Here is a 24,250-nt window from a genome sequence, read left to right on the forward strand (position 1 = left end):
AAAAGATTGAAGTGGGCTTGCACTATACATATACACATCAAACACTGATGGGAAAATGCAGCATTTACTCAGTCTTTTCTTCAAACAGTGAAGAAATTATTTATAGTTTTGTTTTTTATTCACTTTATAAATTAGCTTAATATCAAAAGACATTTCCAGGGACTGGAGAGATGGTTCAATGATTAAGAACCCTTGCTATTGTTCCAGATAATTCAACACCCATATGGCACCTCACAGCTGTTTGTAACTCCAGCACCAGGGGATCCAATGCCATCTTCTGGACTCTACATGGAATGCATGAGGCACACACATAAAAAATAATAATTCGGTAAAAAAAAAAAGCTTACAAACTTACCCAATTGGTTATATGCGAAAACTAAAGTTTTACTTTGATACTGAGTCCACTGAAAATACACTTTGCAATATAAGAAAACTTAGTATCAAAAAGAATGTGAGACAAAGACTGGATGCTGAGATAGAAAATGGCTAGATGCTTTGAGACTTTTGTTCCACTTTCTATTTTATAGTAGTGCCCAGTTGGTGAAATAATTTTTATGATTAAAGCTGTAATCATGTTAAAGAAAAAAAAGATAAGTGAGGTCAAGCATAGGGTTAAATGAATATCAAGAATACTAAAGCTCTACATTTATGGTGTGTGTGCATGTATGCATGCATCCATGTGTGATCATATGTATATGTGTGTACAGTATGTGCATATGCATGTGTGTTCATGTGTGTTACACAATATGCATGCAAGTTACAGCCAATAACAGTTAACATTTTGTATTCCTGGTAGAAATTAATAAAAATGATGGAAATTTCTTGGAAAAATACGCATATGGACTGTTCAGAACTAATAAACACTATAGACTGTTGCAACTGATTAACTTTAGCAAAAAGTTACCATTATACACTCTTTTCTTTGGTGATAATATAGGGAGCTTTGACTGTCATTTACTCTAAGTGGGATGAGAAATAATTTGTGGGTTATAAACCTTTGCTAACAATCTTTTGACTAATGCTACATGGCTCCTTCTATCAAGCATACCATGAAGTCATTGGTGGGAGATGAGTGAGGATGTTTTGCTTTACAAGGATGGAGCTGTCAAACCTGTTGTAGCTGACAGGGTTCCTTTCCATGTGGATTAGCAGACCCCTTTGGCTAATCTGACAAAACCACTGACTGCTCTCCACATGGGCTCGTTTACTCAGAATGTTTCTATTTTATAATTGCAAGAAATTCACTGACTTTGATGAATGCCACTCAGAGACCTACTACAGTGCCATAAGTAAGCAAAAAATATGTTGATCTAGTGTGGTGCAGTCCAGAGATGCGATATTGAACTAAGTGGTCTCCAAGCCAGTGAAACATAAAACTCATCAGGAAACAATTCAAGAAGACTGAAGTCTGACTGGATTATTTCATGAATTTGTTAAGGACTATTATTGATCTTTTGCATATTTGATATCTAACACAATGCAATAAATTAAACTATATGCATAACTGAATCCACTAGGTATTCAAGTCTTTGCCTTGTCATTTTATCTCCAGTAGAGACAGCCCTGAACTTTGTGATTTATGATGCAGTGATTTCATTGCAAGGCCTAATATTATGTGTTATGAACTGAGAATTTTATTTTTATGAGTGATCACAGCAGTAAGAGTAACAGGAGGCAACCATGTCTAGTAAAAAAAAAACCTTAGTTTGGGTTAGCTTGCAAGGATTATTCTGTCTAAATATATAGTTTATTTATGATTTGATACGATGAGAAACTGAGACATATTATTCTGACATACTAAAATTCACCACTAAACTTACAATTTTATTTTTAGATGTAATGAAGTGTGAAATATACAAAATAACCTCTGCCTTCAAAATATTCTGTTTACTTAAAAAGACAATGAACACATGAAAAATTTAAAACATAATATAATAAAATTATATTTTAACATATTTTCACAAGAAATCCAGTTTGATAGAGCCTAATTGTAGCATTCATTGATTACCACTAAAGGTTATGTTCTTAGGAGGAAACAGCTTTCTCTTTATAGGGATTATCATGGAAGGAAAGCCTATCGCCGGCAGAAAAAACATGCGTTCACATTTATTGTTGGTCAAATAAAAAATGTAGTTGTAATATTATGCTTTGAATACCTACTTGGTTAGGCTAAATATTTTGTGTGTGCACAGCCCTAAGCAGAGGAGGGAGTAAAGTAGATTGACAGTGTGAAACAATGAGTCAGAACTTACTCGTTAGTTCTGCTTATTCTTCCCTTAGGCTGTAGATCCTGGCATCTACATTAGTGACACTGGTACTGACTTCCTTCATTCTAAGGTGGCAGTCTGTTCTGCCAGGCTGGCTCCATGTGTAGTAGAGCAGATGGGTCCCTGTCAACAAATCCAATGCTCCTCCTGAGTCCTCCCATGCTTACCTCTCCCAACCACTCTTGAAGATAACGGAAATATTATAGCTTTAAATATGTACCTTAAGGATGTATTATACCATGTGTCCCTTCTATACGGCTCTCTTTTAGTAATATCAATAGGTCGTCTCTTCACAAAAAAAAATTATTACAGAAATACAGCATCTTCAGATTAAAGGAATTTCCATGCTACTGTCACTATTAACACCTACTTCATAATTCCCTTGAAGAGTTTTTATCCACAAGAAACAGTTGCTTATGGTAAAACTCACAATCTTTAGGAAAAGGAAGAGTTATTTCTATCATCTGTGTTCTTGAACCGAATAAAACCTCTATGTAGTAATAATAGAATCTAAATAATGGCTAATATTTTTTACTCTAATCTGAGAGTGATCTATCTTATTAAGGAAACTATGGAATTCAAGATAGTGTGTACAGGACTGGGTTATAGCTCAGTGGTAGAGTGTATGTATGCTTAGCATGCAAAAGCACTGGGTTCAATTTCCAGCACCAAAAAAAGAAAAATAAGAATAACAAGCTCAATGAATTTCTGAACAATTAATATATCTCAATCTCCCTTTAAACTTAACCCAATAATGAATTTTCATTCTGGGAAGACAATAGCTAAATAGTGTCCTATTGCCAGAAACAAAACAAAAAAATCTCTGAGAATAAATTTAACACATTTGAGGAATTTTTCCGAACAATTGCTTATCTAGTTATGGATTCAAACTTTGGAATTAATTTTTTTTACTTTGGCTTTAAAGGAAAAGAAAGGACATAATTATTGTTTACTATAATGATGAAGGAACATTATAACTCTATTAGCTTATCTCATTGCGTATCTCTTAGCATCCTAATATTCAGAGATGAGAAAATTTGTGCTTAGAGAGTTAACATAACTCATTCCCTGTTGCATAGCTGGCTGGTGGGAAAATCTGCTTCCGTCTCTCAGCTTTCAAGGTTGGAGGCCTTCCCACTGTGTATATCAGGGCACAATGTCTTTCAATGCTTTTGTTTTCCTAACTTTGGAGGCAAATCTATATGTCATTTATCAAAATGAACATTTATGTTGTTTCAGGTTATAAGAATGCTAAACAGTGATGAGATTGCATGTCAAGAGATGCTGTTAGTACAAGCTTTATCAGGAAAGTTTTTTGAATGTGTGATCTGAACAACTCATCTTCAGAATCAGTCCAAGCATTTTAGATGCCATTGTGGTTAGCGTCCTTCTGTTCTCTGCAGCCATGATATATCATGCTGATTAAATCAGTATGGGGAGGGAAGGGCTTCTTAGTCCCATCATGGAGGGGACCCACGACAGAAGCTCGAAGCTGAGAAGCTGAGGATCTGGAGGAATGCTGTTTGTTGGCTTGCTTTCTCTGACTTGTTCAGCTACTTTTTTTATACAGCTCAGGTCTACCTGCCTAGAGATGGTATTACTCACAATGGGCTGAGACCTCCTACATAAATTTGCAATCAAGGAAATGTCCACAGAGCATACTCTATCAGTCTATGACTGAGAATACTTCTGCCCAGAAAGAATGATTCCAGTTTGTATCGAGTTGACCAAATCTAACCATCAAAATTGCTTTGCCAAGAAATTACGAGCTTTCTATTTTTAGTATAGTTTCACCAAAAATCATCTTTAAACTGACAATTTTATGAGAACCTTGACATTACCTGAGCAAAACAACTGCATTCATAAGGTCATAAAGCCATTCAATTCCACATACACAATATATGCAAATAACAAGAGAGTTGAGTAAATGCAGTTATTAATTAATTGAAAGGTTTGCAAACTTGTGTGTATTTATTAAGGTTTGTTGACAATTGAAATCACTGCCTTGCATTCTATTAGGAAATGTTGTCACTAGAAAGTAGAAAATTTTAGAAAACATTTGGATAGAGGGAGTGATTATGATCAATGTGAATGATTTACATATGTAAACATGTCATAATGACAACAGTATTTATGCAATTATATACACTAACTTAATAAGTAAACGCTTGACACCATGTGATGAACTGTAACTCCGCTACTCTGCCTAACTTCATGCTTCTATGAATCTATAACTAATCTGGATCACTGCAAATGCTACAGTTGCTACTGTTCTCTTGTGCTTTGGAAATTCTTCTAGAGGTTTATCTACCGCCCTCCAAACAGCAGAGAAATGTTAGACCGAGGACTGCTTTCGCATGACACACCTTTTACAGTGGATGTGGCTTTATTTCTTCGTGTTGGTGTATATGATGTGTACCAATGCGTGTGCATGCATGCCACTGCATGGGTGGAGGTTCTCTCCTTTCACCAGGGGTCGCAGAAACCAAACTCAGCCCATCAGTTTCGTGCATCAAGTGCTTTAACCTGCTGCTCCATCTTGACAGCCCTATTGCAAATATTTTTTAATTAAAAATATTTTTCCATGCAATATATCTTGGTCAGATTCATATTTCTCCTTATCTAATTCCTCCCAGATTCTCCTCACCTCTTTAGCCACCCAACATCATTTTTATTCTCTCTCTCTTTCAAATAAAAACAAAAAAATCAAAACATTGAAAATCAATATAAACAATAGATAAAAATCCCAAAACAAAACAAATATGACCAAGCAATTTTTAGATTGGCTTTGAAAAATAAACTTTAAAGTCATCCTCAATGGTGCCGAAGTTACTGGAGTTTCCGGACCCACTTAACTTCCAAGAGCATGGCTCAACATTTAAGAGCATTTTCTGCTCTTGCAGAGGATGTAGGTTCTGTCCCCTGCATCCACATGGCACCTGCAATCATTTGTAACTACAGTTCCGGGTGATTCAACAGTCTCCTTTGGCCTCCTCTCTCATCAAGCCTCTGCAGCACCAGGTATGCACCTAGTGCACATACATACATGTAGACAAAGCATTGCATAAAAGTAAATCTCTCTCTCTCTTTTTTTTAAAGGATATGTATTGCCAGGTGTGGTGCCCACCTTTAATCCCAGCACTCAGAAGACAGAGCCAGGTGGACCTCTGTGAGTTTCAGGCCAGCCTGATCTACATAGTGAGCCAGGTCATCCAGAGTGAAGTAGAGAGACCCTGACTCAGAACAGGCAAGCAAATTAAATTTAAAAAAGAATATCTGTAACATTATGCTATTCCTGATGTATAAGAACTTAAAAACATGTTGACCAGGCGGTGGTGGCACATGCCTTTAATCCCAGCACTTACAAGGCAGAGGCACGCAAATCTCTGTGAGTTTGAGGCAAGTTTGGTCTACAGAGCTAGTTCCAGGACAGTCAGGGCTGTTCCACAGAGAAACCCTGTCTCAAAAAAAAAAAAAAAAAAAAAAAAAAAGTTCTTATAAATAATAAGTTAACAGTGAGGTAAATGACAGTTATCAGTGACAGATCTTTCCTTTCTTTCTGATGGGTTCCCTCTTGTTTTTAGTTTTGCCCAGCAGAACAAAATCCATTTATGCCTACGACTACATGTAAAACAGAAGTAATAAAAGCCCAAATCAACTGAATTTCCTTTTTTAAGTTGAGGTTTCTAGGAGAAATAAAAGCTGGATTTTTTTTTTCTAAATAGCTAATCAACTACACTTTTTATTTATTTTTATTAAAAGCAGCATGTTTGGAACATATATATAGAACTGCACATTTTATAAACAGAATTGTCCCTATTCTGCTTCTTCCAAAAGGTTCTACAACCTGTTTCAAAAGAAAGGCCTACAGGATGCAAAGCCTTTGACATCCCTTAGGAGTAAAAGGATACAATGCCCCAAAGATCTGTTTTTGCAATTCTGTTAGCATGTCCCTGTGTTTATAATTCTATCAGCTGTCCCTAGCTCTTACCTGTGCACTGTCACTTGGCTCAACACCAGAGACTCTTAGAGTCTGACGTGTTCTTGTCAGTGAGTGAACTGTTTTCACTAACATCAAGAATCTGAATACTGAGCATTTCTGGCCCTTGATGTCCTATGCTTCCAAAGCATTTAGGGGAAATGAGAATCTTGTCGTTGTTATCTGTGAACTGAATGGTTCCTAATAATTCTCATGAGCTGAGCAAATGAGACAAAAGAATGACATTATTAATTATAGTAATTACCTGCTTCGTGATTATTCTCGATACCTCCCAGTCTTGCCACACTCCGGATGACTTTGTGGCTATCACTTCTCCTGGACATATCATGATTGGGGGTTTATTTGCCATTCATGAAAAAATGCTGTCCTCAGATGACCATCCCAGGCGACCACAAATCCAGAAATGTGTTGGGTGAGTAAAACTTAAATAAAAAAAAAATTAAAGAGTTAGATTTCAAGATTGTGCTGTAAGACTAAGACATGCAGATGGTTTACTTGTGATAACTTTTTTTTTTAAATAGAGCATGAGTTTCTTTTGAATTTGCATCTGGTTAGTTTTGTGGTCCTTAAAATATATTCACCACCCCTGTTTGTGTAACCAACTTCCAAACACGGGGGTTGAGAATGCTTTACAGTAATGTATTTTTTTTAACTATGCCTTTTGAAAAACCTCGGAAGCCACTTGTAAGGATGTTGTAATCTGTCATGCACTACAGCAAGCACACCATGCTCATGTGTCTGTCACCCACAGCAGGTATTTCAGAATTATAAGCATAGGCTTACGGTTTTATGTCTTTTTTCAAAGTTCACATTTCAGGTTTTCATGCTCACATTTCATCAGCGCTGTATTCATTTCACTCTAGAATAATCTAATCCTAGGCTGGCAAGATGGCTCCACCGTTAAAAGCTAGGCTCACAAGCAAAAATAGGATAATCTAATCCTTTGCTAATAAGTTATGACCATCCTGGGATCAGAATGCTTTTTTTCCTTTTTACTGAACACATTGCTACATGCAGTGTTAATTCTTGGCACGGTGTCCTACAAGAAACTAAAACTGGAGGGGGGGGGGGATTTTACAGATGGATTTTGTTTGAAGGAAGACAATATGTTTTAGCTAAATTTCAGTTTTAGAACACAGTTTTTGAGAAACTGACTTGCAATTCCTGTCTGGAAAAAGTGAGGCCAGACACCTTTAAGGACACAGACAGCATCAGCTTCAAATGGTGTGACGTTGTGACCCTGAAGCTTGCCTGTGCCTCTGAAAATTCTGATCACAATTTGAGGTAAGCTTAAATTCCTCTTCTGTTTTTCTTTTCTGTTTTGTTTTGTTTTGCCTTGAGACAAGAGCTCATTGTATATCTTAGGCCAGCCTCAACTCTTGATCCTTTTTGCCTTGACTTCCAGAGTGTTGTGCCTTGAAAAATGTATCATCATATATAATCTCCAATTTTTTTCCTTATCAAATAATGATTTATAAACCCTATAACATGCTTTTGGATCACACGTGTTTCCTGTATCATACCAAGATCCCTTTGGTCTTTCATCCCCGTTTGAGTTACCATTACTCTAACCAGTGATTAGCTGAAACAGTACAAAATAAAAAGTGAAGATGTTCAGTGCACAGAATTGGTACCCAACGAGTTGAAGTCCAAAGTTTTAAGTCAATAACCAATGATAAAGATAAAACATTTGATCTAACAAACTTCTTCTGGAAGAAAAAAAATCCACAAATAAATTAGTGTTTGACTTTCTTGTCATTCCTCAAGGGAAATGCATCTTACTCAATGCTGAGCCAGGGGTTAGTGTTATCTGGTCCCTTTTCTGAGCACCGGGGACACAAAGGTCATTGAGTTTACATGTAAGGGACTATGAAAATACAGTATGGTTTAATTATGAAGTAATATATTAATCCTTTCTCTCATTTTTAATAAAAATTTTAACAATGATTTTCTATATTTTATCCTACAGTGACAATGATAATTTTCAAGTAATTATAAGTTAATGAATTGTAAGCAAAATTTGGAATCAAAACCCGGAAGTTTCCCTTCATCCACTTAGAAACCATCCATTAACCTTTCATTTTATATGAGGTTATAATTACAGTGTTTGTGTACAGTAGGGAATGAGATAGCAGTGAATCAGGACTAAATTACTGAGATCTCTGAAATAATCCCAAAGCAACATGAGTGCAAGAAATGTTCTCTGAAACAGATGTGTCTCTTGACAGACACCAGTAATTCTTAAAAGTCTGATTCATGTATTTAAAAATATATGTGAATGCAACAGCAATTAATGAATAGAAGGTCACATATTTGAAAGAGAACAAGGAGATATCATATATGGGAGGGTTTGGATAAAAGAAAGAGAAGGATGAAATTATATAATTATATTATAATCTCAAGAAAAGAAATATTTTTAAAAAGAAAAATTTAAATTCATAAAAGTCTGTTTATCTGATTTCCATTATCCACAGATTAAAACCAGAACATTAAAAGATAGGATTTAAGTCTAAGAAGCATATGCATTGACAGCAATAACATGCTGACATGTAACTGCCAACAGGAACAAGACACAACACACCAGATATCACAGCATATTAAAATGTTCAACACAATCATATTTATCAAGAAAATACTAAAGACTGTGTTGTAGACTCTACTTACAAAACTTATGTTTCTGACATTGTCCCTTTTAAAGGTTTCCTTTGAAATTATTTTCATCGGGGGAGTTGGAGGAAGGAGTTGGAAGTGGCTATCTATGATCGAGGTGCATTACTCAAAGCACTACAGGCAACTAACCGCTGCTGGGAGAAGGAGAAATACCCTCTCCCAGGAATGAGTCTCCTTATTGGTTATCCAATACAGAGTGATCAGCTTTGAAACCATATACACACAACAAAAATGAATTCATCATGTCTTTTATATGTATATTTGTGTGTGTGCATACACATGTATGCACGTAACGATAATAATCAAAGAAAAAGAGACTGCCAGCTAGAATTGGGAGGAAATAGGTTGAGTGAAGGTAGCTAGTAGGTATTGGAGGGAGGAAATGATGCCGTTATATTTTAATTAAAAATCCCATAGAACCTAGACAACAATGAGGACCCTAAGAGAGACATACATAGATCTAATCTACATGGGTAGTAGAAAAAGACAAGATCTCCTGAGTAAATTAGGAGCATCGGGACCTTGGGAGAGGGTTGAAGGGGAGAGGAGAGACAGCGAGGGGAGCAGAGAAAAATGCAAAGCTCAACAAAACTCAATAAAAAAAGGTAAATGTATCTTTGAAAGATTCATTGATTACATTTATAAAATTGTTAACAAATAAATAGAAGACATTCTATTAAAATTATTATCAAAAGGGAGGGGAAGGGAAAATTTGGATTCAAATAAAGTTCACATTTTTCATGAAATCAGTTGGATTCATCCAAAATCTATCCATCAGAGGACAGAGGTGTGGATGAGGGACGCTATCCCCATATCAATAGAATAGTTATGGTTTGTTTCAGAAACTGCTTGTTTCTTCACAGCTTTGAAATATCAGCGTTTCTTCAAGCTCTGGCTATGATACACAGCATTGAGGTGATCAATAACTCGACACTGTTATCCGGAGTCAAACTAGGCTATGAAATCTATGACACATGTACCGAAGTCACAGCAGCAGTGGCAGCAACTCTGAGGTTCCTCTCTAAATTCAACTGCTCTAGAGAAACAGTGACCTTCCAGTGTGACTATTCCAGTTACATGCCAAGGGTGAAAGCTGTCATAGGTGCTGGCTATTCGGAAATATCCATGGCTGTCTCAAGGATGCTGAACTTACAGCTCATGCCACAGGTACATCTTTGTTCTCCTTCCTTCCATATGTTGGCTTTGATTACATTTGTTCCCATAAAAAGATCGTGGAAACCTAGGAACTAGCTAGGGAGTCACTTTTGCAATAGTCAAAAACTAATTTCTGACAACTTTTTTAAAAGTTGATTTAGAAAAGACACCTATCTCTGAGGGCTTCACCTGCTCTGTTTCCATAGTAACCTCAGCCAGGTTCAAATAAAGCAATATAACTAAATATCCTTGGGTGCTGACATAAGTTGATCTTCTTATAGAGAGAGGATTTAGGAAGAATAATAGAAATCAAAGGGCAATGAGCTTACTACCACCAGCTCCTGTGCTCCACCACCATAACTCAAAGATTCTGTGCACTTCCAGGTGAGTTATGAATCCACTGCCGAAATTCTGAGTGACAAAATCCGCTTTCCTTCATTTTTACGGACAGTACCCAGTGACTTCTACCAAACTAAAGCAATGGCCCACCTGATTCAGCAATCTGGATGGAACTGGATTGGCCTCATCACAACAGATGATGACTATGGAAGACTAGCTCTGAACACTTTTGCAATTCAGGCTGCTGCAAACAACGTGTGCATTGCCTTCAAGGAGGTGCTGCCGGCCTTCCTCTCAGACAGTACCATTGAAGTCAGGATCAATCAGACGCTGGAGAAAATCATTGCAGAAGCCCGGGTTAATGTCATTGTGGTGTTTCTGAGGAAATTCCATGTTTTTAATCTCTTCACTAAAGCCATTGAAAGGAAAATAAATAAGATCTGGATTGCTAGCGATAACTGGTCAACCGCTACCAAGATTATCACCATTCCTAATATCAAGAAGCTTGGTAAAGTGGTGGGGTTTACATTCAGAAGAGGCAATATGTCTTCTTTCCATTCTTTTCTTCAGACTCTGCATAGGTATCCCAATGACAATAACAAACCCCTACATGAATTTGCCATGCTTTTTTCTGCCTGTAAGCATGTCAAAGATGGTGACTTGAGTCAATGCATTTCCAACTATTCTCAAACTGCTTTGACCCATGACACTACCAAGACCCTTGAAAACCAGTTCTTCATGAGAAACGACTTCCTGTGGCGTTATACTGAGCCAGGACTCATTCACAGCATTGAGCTTGCAGTGTTTGCCCTTGGCCATGCCGTCCGGGATCTGTGCCAAGCTAGAGACTGCCAGAAACCCAACGCCTTTCAACCATGGGAGGTACTAATTCACAAATCCTAGCCTACTGGCCTACTGTCATTTCCCCGTTTCCCCTCTTGATTTATTTTACAAAGATCCACAGTAACCTCTTAACTTATAACTTCTGAAAGTAAAAACTGTCATTTTATAATGTGTATTGCTAATATAATTTTTTGTTCTTGATGATAGTTATATTTTATTGTCACTTCTTTCCCTAAGCCCCAAAGTTCTGTTTAATTTTCTGCAGAGATTCTGTTAGTAGTACTATCTTCCTCCTCAGATATATGATTTTTTTCAATACTTCATATGTATTATGTTACTTATTTTTGCCCATAAGTATTAGACTACATGAACTAGCAGATTATTTGGCTATTGTTAAATATAATAGTGTTTCCCTCATCTTTTATGCTCAGTAATATACATGTTGAGATTCAATAGCTTAGGTATAGGACAAAGTCTTTACATAAAATTAATCTTTGCCTATATTTGCCTTGTTCATATAACTTGAAGGTGGTCTTATACAATATTTTTAGCATAGCTATATTGTGCCAGTGAAGTCGAGTGTAGAATTTTTCACTTATACTATCAAGTTGGTGCCCAAAAACTCAGATTTGCAGCATTTTGGATTAGGGATGCTCATTATGTACATGAGGAAACTATAGTCAAAAAGCATCATAAATAAACATGACATCCCCCTAATTGTGCAGCAGGTACTTTATAATCCTATCCTCTAGTTCAGCAGTTCTCAACCTGTGTGTGGTGATCTACTGGGGGTAGGGTCCAATGACTCTTTCACAGGGGTTGCCTAAGACAATCAAAAAACACAGTTATTTGCAATATGATTTATAATAGTAGCAAAATTATAGTTATAAAGAAGTAACAAAAATAATTTTATGGTTGTGGATCACCACAACATGAGGAACTGTATTAAATGGCTGCAGCATTTGGAAAGTTGAGAATCACTCTCTAGTAAATGCTCTTACTATCATAAGAAGTATGCTGTCTGTAGGGCTTTGTGTGTGTGTGTGTGTGTTAAGAATTGTATTTTTGTTTTATTTGTATGAGTGTTTTGCCTGCATGTATGTGTATATGTGCACTGTGTGCAAGCCATGCCTGCTGAAGTCATAAGAGAGAGTTGAATCCCTGGAATTGGAGCTATAGACAGTTGTGAGCCACCATTAGGGTGCTGAGAATAGAACCCAAGTCATCCACGGAGACAGTGGGGCTGATCTATTGGGAGCTCACCAAGGCCAGCTGGATTGTGACTGAAAAATCATGGGATAAAACCAGACTCTCTGAACATAGCGGACAATGAGGGCCGATGAGAATCCAAGGACACTGGCATGGGGTTTTGATCCTACTTCATGTTCTGGCTTTGTGGGAGCCTAGGCAGTATGGATGTTCACCTTCCTAGACCTGGATGGAGGGGGGAGGACTTTGAACTTTCCACAGGGCAGGGAACCCTGACTGCTCTTCAGACTTGAGAGGGAGGGGGAGAGGAGTGGGGGGGGGAGAGGAGTGGGGGGATGGGGAGAGGAGTGGGGGGAGGGGGGAGGAGTGGGAGGCTGGGAGGAGGCGGAAATTTTTTTTCTCAATAAAAAAAAAAAAGAACCCAAGTCATCTAAAAGAGTGCTCTTAACCACTGAGCCATCTCTTCAGTCTTCTGAGTCTTCTACATGGAAATGTTGTTAGATTTAAGATATGAAAATCTATGTTTAAATGGGACACCAAGTGTGCATACAGCAATTTTTTCCTTTCTTTTCTTGGATTACTTTGGAAAGACTTAAAGTTTATTATGACTGTAGTTAGTGACAAATCATATTGTTGTTTTTTTAATGACCTTGTGCAAAGTATGTAAGTACAATGCTTCTTTTAATAATAATATTAACTTGTGAGAATCAAACCTCTCAATCATATGAATTCAAAGCTAGACTTCGAACAGGTATAGATACAGTACCATAATACAACATATATGTCATTCAGAGTTATAAGTGAACAGAAGGCAGAGTAGAATAAGACAGTTGGGTTGTTGTAAGCACCTTATAGACTGTTATTTGTATTTTTGTCATAACTTTTATTGTTATTGCTTAGAATTCAAACAGTGGCCTTGTGCAAGCTAAGCATGTGCTGCCAGGAGCTCCCTCCCAGTCACTATTGCTTATGTCTTAATCACCTACAACATAAGCACCAAAGACTGAAGTAACCTGCTTCCTCGTTTAGATGAGTAATTTCCATGTGTTTTGCTTGTTTGTTCTTACTTTGTTGTTGTCAGTTTTGTTTTGTTTTGCTGTGGGGTTCAGTGAGTGTTCTGAACCCCAGAACTGCTTTCTCAACCCTTGCACTATATAGTTGAAATTGCTCTTTTTTAAATTGTATTTATATTTATTTTTAATATATGCATAATCAATCATTATACATGTTGTGAGGCAGGTATTGATCATTTTCAGGGACTTTTTGCTTTATAAATAGAAAGCCAAATCTCTAATAAAGATGCAAATGATTAGTGATAAGGGTCTTCATTAAAATTCTTCTAAATAATATATTTCCAATAATTTTTGAACATCTCCTTGAAGTACTTCCTTACTACTATAAAACTCTCATAAAATACTGGGGAAAAGCAAACTTTGTCTTTGTTTAGATCACTCTCCTTCCCAATATGACATTCCATATGGCATTCTCTAAACATTCCAATGCTTTCACCTAGTGTACTATGGAAATGCACTTTTTTGTTGTAAGAAGTAGAATGTTATACTGACATGACCGAGCTGAATTTTAGGAGTGAGAGACTGGAAGAGAGCATGGGGATGAGCAGCTGAACCTATTGGATACAAGAGGAAGATGAGAAAGGAGCTTGGAAGAGGAAAGAAACTAACACTGAGAGAGCTATTTATTTTTCTGTCAAAGATCTGGGAATGTATTTTAAATTAGAAATATGTCTCACACATTTCGAAGAGACGACTTAAGTAAATAGAATCATTGTAGTTTATTTAAACACTAGGGGTCTGAGGCCACTCATCGTGAGGCATTCTCAGCCCTTGAGCCAGGTCACCATGTGGTATGTATTTCACGCCCCTGAAAACCTGTTAATCGAGAAACAGACTGGAAAAGAGGAGACAAGGTGAGATGCAAGGAAGTCACATGATCATCAGTGCCAGGTTTGGACAGCAAGTCCTCCGATCAATGGCCTTTTTATGCAGAAAATCTTTAAAGAGACATTAAATTTTAAAACAAAACATTAACATTTAGGATCCTTAATCAAGGATCCATTCCTAATTTCTTCACCCCCTAGCAAAACGCCCTAATACTCATGAGTGGTTTTAGATCCAACTAAACTTAGATTACAATGCAGTTAGGACGCTGCTTTGGGTCTGTGTTTGGTGAGAGCAGTGTCCAGGGACAGCACACAGTCACCTTTATTTTACTTTAGTGGATTTTTAATGTTCTTCAGGTGGATGTGAGCAAAGCTTCTTCAAGTTGAAGCTAATGGTTTGGTTTTGACTGTTTTTCCCATTTGATCCTATGTAAAGTAATGCGTAGTACATCTGAGATGAGAAAATGTCTACCAGCTACACCTCACATGTGCTTAGGAAGTATTTGTTAGCTGCTTCCGTGCTCCAGGCGTTGTGCTAAATGCTGAAGGCACCCTGGGGAAAAAAACAGAATCCTCTCCTATGGCAGTCTGTGTGGTATACACTCAGATGATTATGGAGTTGAACATTACTCAGGAGTACACACCGCAATATCTCATACACACATGAGATGGCACCACAGCACACAATTGAGAGCAACTTCAGCGTTAGCAACTTCAAGAACATTCTCCGAAGCCTGGCTTCTTTGGGGAGCAGGAACAACATCACAGGACTGTAGTCTCAAAGGGAAGCTGGGAACAAATGAGACAAGGGATTCATGTGGGGTACTTACCAAGAAACTTTGCCGGAAAGGATATCTCAAAAATGTGACGTGCAATTGAATTGCTTTGGAACTGGAAAACTTGTCTTGTTAGCAACATACCAGGTGACCCTCCAGCTGCTGATACAGGGAATCGGCAAAGAATGTCTAGAGTTTGGACTGTAGATATCAAAAGGGGGGCCAATTAAATACTTCTTAGGTGGCAGCATGATGATCTATTTTCCGCTGTAGAAATAGCATTTTGACTGATATGAATATTAGAGAAAATGGTTGGAGAGCATTTAGAATAGATCAGATGTTTAAAAAAGAAAGAAAGAAAGAAAACACAACAAAGATGTTACCAACGATTCCCAATCAGGGTAGTTAATGCTGTGTGTTAAAAATGGAAACATGGAGAAATACGGAGCTCTGGTGGGGGAAAATATCAACCTTCTATTTTGGAGATGCTGTATTTCAAGAACTTAGGAGACATGGAAGTATGCAATGGTGGCTTCATATAGTCTGAAAGTTGGGAGAGTATGAGAGTGACCTTCAGCTAATAGTAGCTACTGATCTCAAGTCTGTGCTTCTGAGAGTTGAAGCTGGAGATGGAGTTCTTTTTATCTTTACAGTATCTGAGGAGATCCACAGAGCTTATGTTGTATGCTCTATCCTAAGGGAGTGGAAGAGGGGGTATACTTGGAGCCAAGTTGTAGAGGTCAGGGAAGGAGAACTCGGAATTAAGGGATCCACCATGGCTACTCATAGGGCTGGTAGTTAAACTGTCTATCTTGGTGGGCTGTGTGTTTTTGTTATGCCACAGAAAATATGACTAAAGAAAAAGGTATGGTTTGGGCTCTAGGACAAAGATGTGAGGCTACTTTTTCTATTGTACTCTAGGTTGGCCACATGGATATCTCTTTCCACAAACAAACTTATGGAGAGAGACAGAACAGGCATCAGGGTACTTAGGGAAATGAAGCTAAAGAGAACTACATAATGATAACTAGTGTGGGCCCCGGCCTGTGGTCTTCAAAAGAGAATCTCAGCATACAGGGGTGAATCCTAGTACAGAAATGCAATTCTCAGTCTCTAAATTTTGTGGTATGAACTCCAAGTTAAGTCTCCATTGGGGAAAAAGTAACTGATGCAAAATAGCACTTTATAATTTAAATACTGAGGGTTCAGGTTCGAAATTTACCTTAACCCAAAGTCAATGCTCTACCATATTTCTTAAGTAAGGGTTGCACCATTACTTTCCTCTGTCTTCTTTCCTGCTAGAGAAAGCATAAGTTGTGCATGGCTATTATGCAATGCTATTGTTATTTATAGAACATACCTGTATCAGATATTTGCATAAAATTAGATACAAGGAGGGGGAGCAGGTGGAAATAACAATTTAAATACAAGACTAAAAAGGGATATGCTTCCTAAACCAGTGGCTGAGGCTGACCCGGAAGCACTGCTTAAGAAAGGAGCACACTTTAAAGCAGTGCACAGGCGGCAGTGAGTACATTGAAGCTGTTTTGATTATTCAAATGAAGCTCTTTATCATTGACACTCTTATTTATTCATTTAGTTTCATTCCCTCCATTTAAAAAAAATTCTGGTTAATGTTAAATTTTTTTAAAAAATGTTTTTTTTTTTTTTTTTTAGTTTATCACCACAAAAGCTTTTTATTTGCAAACTAGAAAGACAGGACCAATCATAATGAGATGCTTCTAAGAAAATGTAGCCACCAGGTCTCACGCCGCCAAGGTTGGCCTTGAACTCCCACCCTCCCCACCCCTACCTACACACCCCGTCTTTGGGAGGACAGCTGTGTACCACCGTGCTCAGTATGTGTGGTGTTGAGAATTGAGCCCAGGACATTACACGTGCTATGAAAGCCCTCTACCCTCTGAATCACGCCCATAGCCCCAAGAATAAGCTGGCATTTTTGTTGTTAATTCCACTGTGATAGCTCTGATGTATTCTGCTTCTTTAAAGCAGTTAATTTACCTTCACTAAAAGACGTGATAAACCTATGGGGACAAGTAACATTGGTGCATACTTTGAAATGTTGCCAAGGTAATATATTTGGTCATTGCATGACTATTATAGATAATATATTACCTAACATGAAAGTTAATTTCTTTAGTCTATTGGCAAAAAATTAAAACATTTAAACTTAACAAAAAAAAAACAGAGAAGAATAATTCTCTTCAGGTAGAAAACTTTCTGCCTCATCCCATATATTTTTAACCCATCATAGTCACATAGAATCATGGACTCAGTCAACCAGTGGGCCATTGAAAGAGGAATGAAAACTGTGATTACTCATCAAGTAAACAGTAAACTACACCCTCCTAGTTCTAATTCCAATGCTCTTTCTGTACCGCACAAGCTCAATGTCGCTGCCATTGTCAGCAAAATACTTCTTGCGTTTCACTGTTCTCACCACACAAATTGGATAGCAAGGCAGGTCATTTTTTAGTTACATTTCTTTCTTCCAGCATGAAAAGAAATCACTTTGTAACTTAAGTTGGAAATAGAATTTAGAGGTCACTTGGTTGAGTGCTGATCATTGAAGTATACTTAAGAACCATCAGAGGCAAGATGAGAAGGTGTATTTTGCCATCAACATTGTACTAGCAATCACAGAAGGAGTCAAAAGCCCCCACCTGCTACAAAGAACCCATCCTGAAAGTCTGCCACATGGCCACATGCAGGTACTCAGATTTCAGTTTCATAGGCTAGAAAAGTCACCAGCTCTTAAAAAGCTAGCCTGCTTTTATAATTTCACATAAGAAAAACTTCTGCAGAGATCAAATCTAGAACTCCCGGTGATGACACGAAAATTCTTTGTTAAGCATGCCTAAACGGTGGTTGAAATTTTTCTTTCCTTTCTTCTCAGTTTAAATAATATTCCTGAGGATGCATGCAATGTCATCACTGGGATAAAGGGTGTACCAAAAACCTGTTCAATGTTCATTCATTTTTACCTTCCACAGCTACTTGATGTGTTGAAAAATGTGACATTCTCTGACGGAAGGAACTCGTTTCATTTTGATGCCCATGGGGATTTAAATACTGGTTATGACGTGGTTCTCTGGAAGGAGATAGGTGGCCTCATGACCATCACGAAGATGGCAGAATATGACCTGCAGCACGACGTCTTCATCATCACAAGTCAAGAAGCAAAACGCGAATTCAGGAAACTTAAGGTGATTTTGTCGTAGGGTGCTTTGCCAAATTTAAGTCAACTAGCATATCACCTGGAGAAGTCCTGGTCTCCAGCAGGGCTACCAGTGATTGTCCCACTGCTCACGGAACACTTTCCACCCCTAAATTCCATGTCCAGCCAGCATAACACTCTTACCCATGTCCTCGGTTTCCTCACACCTCTCTCTTCAGTGTTCCCATTTCTCAATAGTGTCCAAATTCAACTCCATATGTAGTCAACTATATACGCATCCCCTAAGTAAATGATCTTGGGGAGGGAGAGGTGGGAAGACAAACCTTGTTCATTGAATTCGCATTAAATTTAGGAGCCCCAGTGTCCAGTTGACCTTGCGCTGCTGGGCAATCAGTCCGACTATTTCCCGGTGACGTTGCCTCTTGCTAGCTGGCCACTTTGTACTCTTCTCTGACTTTACCCCGTCACTTTCAGTTGATCGTGCTTTCTTTCTGTTCTACCCAAACACTAGGAAAAAAGAACTGCATTGGGTCCCATAGCACATTGGTACCTGTGCTTCTAAATTCCATATGGTCCCGTGAATGGACCGCTGTGCCTGTGCCCAAAGGCAGCACCTCCACTTGACTTGTGCACCCCAGTCTCTTCACCTGTCTAAGGACTTGCTCTGCCAACTGCACATTCTCCTGCATCCTCTACGATTCTCTCTTCTGCACTGTCCACATGGTGATATAAATGTTTTATTTCTCCTGTATTCAAAAGGCAGCAGCTGTGTCAATTTTCCACATCTTCCTTCATTTGTTGCCCAAGCCTCTACTTCTCTTTGAAGCAGAACCTATTATCACTATTTCAGCAGCCCCAATTCCTTCCATTCTCTTTTAAGCTGCCTATAATGCTACCAAAATTGTTTGTCTAGCTCACTTATACTAAATCTGAATATTATAATTTATTTAATAGTCAAATATTCTTTTCTCCATACCATTGGCCTTATTTGCTTCCTAGACTCCACACTCCCTTGATTTCCCCCTGTGTCTCTAACCACTGTTTCTGTCTCCTTTGTTATGCCCTTATCTTTCTAATACCCCTAAGCACTGGGGTGCACAGGCTCAACCCTGCTCTTTGTTGTCTGTTTAGTGACCTTATCAGGCTCCTGTCTTTAAACAATGTCATTTTGTAGGATTCTAGTGGGTTCTTGATTTTTATCTTTTAGGTCAAATAAGTCATGACTGCCTAACTGGAATTTCTACAAGGATATCTATCTGACAGTTGTTTTTTTTTCACTGACTGTCTCCAAAACAGAATTCTTGCTATTCTTTCCTACATCTCAGAGAATGACAACCCTCCTTTGTCTGTTGCTCATGAGACGCCTTGATGGGATGCTTGTCCCTGGTCTGCCACATCACACACTTGTCATACTGCAGACCCACTCAAAGTCTAACTTCCAAAATGAGTGTGATGACTGTTTTAACCCCCTGGTCGTACCACTGCACTGCAAGGTACAGCCACTGCTCACCGAGGTCAGAGTGCAAGCTTTGTAACTGCTCCACCTACACTCACACCCCTTCAGTCTGTTCTTAAGGCACCATCCTGGAAAATGCAGTGGTCTGCTCAGAGCTCTCCCACAGCATTGTATTTCCTTCCAGGTAAAGGCTGGTGGGTGTCTTTAAGTGCTCCCTCTCCTTCCTTTATCTAGCATTTTGCTCTTCTCAATACCTTCTCTCTTTCTATCTCCCCCTTAATTTCCATTCCCCTGCCACTCCACAGTTCTCTTTCTCTCTTATATATGCCTTCCCTTTTCTTGATGGAAGGACTGTGCACCAGCTCCAGTCTACATTACATTGTCACACCTGAATCAGTCATGATGGGGAGTGCCTATCATCCCACCACTTGAGAAGCAGAGACAGGGGAATCATGAGCCTGGGTTCACAGTGAAAAAAGCACATCTAAGCTTATAAACTAGTACAGATGAAAAGAACGTGTTTAACACTGTGTTGAATCCACAAAAGAAAGAAGAAAGAAAGGAAGGATTAAGAAAAAAGAGGGGAGTAGATTTTAAAAAAGAGGGAGAGTGGTCAGGAGAGTGGAAACATTGTCAGCGCTCTGTCTCCCTTCACTTCCCTGTTTTTGTTTTATTTTCTCCCCAGTTGTCACCATCTCTCATTTTCTCTATTTTGCTTATTTTTTTTTTATCTTGTTTGCTGTCATTCTAAAACCCACATCAGTGACTTACAACTGCCTGTAACTATGAGGGAGATCTCTCTCTCTCTCTCTCTCTCTCTCTCTCTCTCTCTCTCTCTCTCACACACACACACACACACACACACACACACACACACAAATTGGGGGAGGGGAGAGTCATGCACATAAAACTTCAAAATCTTTTTGAAAAAGGACAGAAGTCTTATTTTTCTTGCAGAATTCTTCCTTCAGCATAGAATCAGAAATTCCCTGAGCTTCATTTCATTTTTCAGCTTTACAAATATGTGCTTTTTCCTTTGCTGGGAGTTCTTTGAAAGGTTTTCTTATAGAAGCCACAAATGTCAATAGGCATGGGGGTGCATGCTTCTAATCCCAGGACTCTGGAGGTATCTCTCTGAGTTCAAAGCCAACCTGTTCTACAGAGTGAGTTCTGTCCCAGCCAGGGATCCTGTTCCAAAAAAAAAATTATGAAACATCCATAGTTTTTTCATCCAAAATGTCCTATAATATTTTAAGTTTGTTCCTGTTCCTTAAGATGGGAATGCTATGAAAAAGACCAAAAATGCTACTTAGCAAATGTTTAAATGAGGAATAGCTAGGGTAATTTTTTTTTAATTATTTAGATTTTTTTCTTTCTTTCTTGTACTGTAGCAAATTCTATCTAAATGCTCCAAGGAATGCAGCCCTGGTCAAATGAAGAAAGCCACAGGAAGCCAACACATGTGTTGCTATGACTGTGTGAGCTGCCCTGAGAATCACTATAGCAACCAGACAGGTGACCACAGCCACTTCCCACTGACAGTGACGCCTCTGAATTGGTTCTCTTGGGCTGACTTTTCTGTATATCAGCCCTAGCTTTATCTTTTGTTTTACAGTTCTTTCTTTTCCATTCTGGGTATCAAACATTGGGCTTTGTGTATTCTAGGCCCACGCTCTACCACTGAGCTACACCCCCAACCTCTCTCTAGGTCCATGCTCCACCTCTGAGCTACACCCCCAACCTCTCTCTAGGCCCATGCTCCACCTCTGAGCTACATCCCTAACCTCTCTTTAGGCCTATGCTCTATGACTGAGCTACACCTCCAGCCTCTATTTTTATTTATTTTATTTCTATTCTTATCCTTGAGACAGAAAGATTCGAAAAATAGTCTTACACAATTCAGTTAGCTTGGACAGGATTATGAGAATCACAGGTGTAGAGGGAGGAAGTGGCTTGAACTATGTCTAATCCCTAAATCACGTTCTTAACAAGGTCTCTAAACTGCCACTAATAATAGCAAGTTCATGAGAGATTCGCATCTCTCTGGAGTATATAGATTTCCTGAAGAAGCACAGCCCAGTTGGCCTTTTGACTTCTCTATTACTTTCCCATCTTCCTCTTTGCTTCCATTTACCTTCCTCTATTTTTTGGGTTCTGTGTAGGTTTTATTTGAATAAGGAACCAATTTGACCTCTCCTGTGATATATATATATACACATATATATACATATATATATATGTGTATATATATATATATATAGTAGTGTAGACAACCACCTAGTTTAAATGTTTGCGATGTAATTGTTCTCCTCTCCCTGCTAGATATGGATCATTGCCTTTTATGCAACAATGAAACCCACTGGGCCCCAGTAAGGAGCACTGTGTGCTTCAAGAAGGAAGTGGAGTATCTGGACTGGAATGACTCCTTGGCTCTCCTCCTCATCGCCCTCTCCCTACTAGGAATCGCCTTTGTTCTGGCGATTGGCATAATATTTACAAGACACCTGAACACACCAGTTGTGAAATCATCTGGGGGATTAGCGGTCTGCTACGTGATGCTCACCTGCCATACTCTGAACTTTGCCAGCACAGGCTTTTTTATTGGAGAACCCCAAGATTTTGCCTGTAAGACCAGGCAGACACTGTTTGGTGTGAGTTTTACTCTCTGTGTCTCCTGCATTTTGATGAAGTCCCTGAAAATTTTGCTAGCGTTCAGCTTTGATCCCAAGCTGAAGACCTTCCTGAAGTGCCTCTATAGGCCAGTCCCCATTGTCCTCACCTGCACAGGCATTCAAGTGGTCATTTGCACTCTCTGGCTAGTCTTGGCAGCTCCTGTTGTAGAGGAGAACATCTCCTTGCCTAGAGTCATTATCCTGGAATGTGAGGAGGGCTCTGTCCTGGCCTTTGGCACCATGCTGGGCTACATCGCAGTCCTGGCCTTCCTTTGCTTCGTGTTTGCATTCAAAGGGAGGAAACTTCCTGAGAATTACAATGAAGCTAAGTTCCTGACTTTTGGCATGCTGATTTACTTCATAGCTTGGATCATATTCATCCCTGTCTATGCTACCACATTTGGCAAGTATTTGCCTGCTGTGGAGATTATAGTTATTCTGATATCCAACTATGGGATTCTCTGCTGTACGTTCTTCCCCAAGTGCTACGTTATTCTTTACAAGCAAAAGACTAACACCAAATCAGCCTTCCTCCAGATGGTTTACAATTATTCATCTCACAGTGCCAACAATCTTGCCTTGAGTCATGTATCTCTGAACACCACTAACCATGATACTGCAGTAACTAATCTAAGCCATAATGACAAAGCTGCAGCCTGTCCCAACAGCAACCATTGTCTGGCACAAGTGTTTGGCATAGGCAGAGAAAATGCTATGAATGTGCCTAAAACTTTGCGTCAGAAAAGAAGTTCAAGTATATGAATGAGAGTTCTTAGGGTATGCCATGATCCCCAAGGAGAAGTTTCTAGTCTTTGCTGTAAGTTGTGTGTTAACTTTCCAAGCAAATATATCGTGTATAGTTTTGCTACCATTTCCTTGAATACTCTCCCTGCATAACTACCTATAACATAATAAATAATAAATAAATAAAGCTGTTGGTATTAATCTCCCTTTGTTTTCTATTACTCCCTTCAGCCTTTATCTTGACCAGTCTTCCTCTTAGGCAATTTGAAGCCAGTGGATAAGACAACAGCCTTTTTCCATTCCCTACTATTCTCAAGCCTCTTTTTCAAGCATTGTGATACTTTTAGTCTACTGAAGTACAACAAGCCTTTGGGTAGTGAGTATATTTCCAGAAATACACTAAATACAAAGGCACAAGAAGTTTCAATGGATCATTTCTAGTCTCCAGGTTCTCAAATTCCATGGAAAGACAGATACCTCCAATCACTATAAAGATTCTTCCTTTGTATTGTTTACAGAGAACTGTGACAATATAGAGTACTTATTAACACCCACCTAGATGAAGGCAGGGTTTAGAAGGCTAAGTAAGGGATATGGTATTATATAATACCCTAAAATATAAATGAATGTCAGTTAGGTAATCAAAGAATGCACAGACTACATCCATTCCGTCACTGCACAGGAATCTTCTCCAGCATGGGGAGTCAGGTCAGAAATGAGTCAATGCCCCAGTATGTGACTCCTTGCTAAAGAGTTGAGTCTTTATCCTGCTTGATGGCTCTCACAGTGTCTGGCTGGGTAAAAATCGCGCTCAAAATCCTTCATTAGAAAGACAATTTTGATACAAGATGGCAGGTAATCTTGTTAAGAGCAGCCAGTATCTGTAACAGGAATTAGAAAGAAGGCCACTATGTGTTCTCAAGCTGGGAAAGAAGTAGCAATTTATTTGAAACCACTGGTGAAAGATGAGTTATAAGGTTCTATAAGGTCAGATGGTGATATGGGATGCAAGAGGAAGAA

The 24,250-nt window shown here is 38.7% G+C and overlaps 1 protein-coding gene across 3 annotated transcripts; it reads left to right on the forward strand.

Annotated features, from left to right (window-relative positions):
• Positions 1–6,485: 6,485 nt before the first annotated feature.
• Gprc6a (G protein-coupled receptor class C group 6 member A) lies at positions 6,486–23,363 on the forward strand. 3 transcript variants are annotated; one of them, XM_041655019.1, is made up of 6 exons: positions 6,486–6,679; positions 9,801–10,104; positions 10,477–11,313; positions 18,174–18,386; positions 21,206–21,329; positions 22,137–23,363. In XM_041655019.1, exons 1-6 carry the CDS (start codon positions 6,486–6,488, stop codon positions 23,246–23,248), a joined length of 2,784 nt encoding a protein of 927 aa, XP_041510953.1. In that variant the 3' UTR covers positions 23,249–23,363. The 3 variants fall into 3 exon arrangements, with proteins under 3 accessions (XP_041510953.1, XP_041510955.1, XP_041510954.1); XM_041655021.1 differs by having other exon boundaries at positions 10,477–10,788; XM_041655020.1 differs by lacking the exon at positions 18,174–18,386.
• Positions 23,364–24,250: the final 887 nt, after the last annotated feature.

Source organism: Microtus oregoni, unplaced genomic scaffold (genome assembly GCF_018167655.1).
Source record: "Microtus oregoni isolate MIOR12 unplaced genomic scaffold, Mior012 000006F_ref0000085, whole genome shotgun sequence".
NCBI lineage: Eukaryota > Metazoa > Chordata > Mammalia > Rodentia > Cricetidae > Microtus > Microtus oregoni.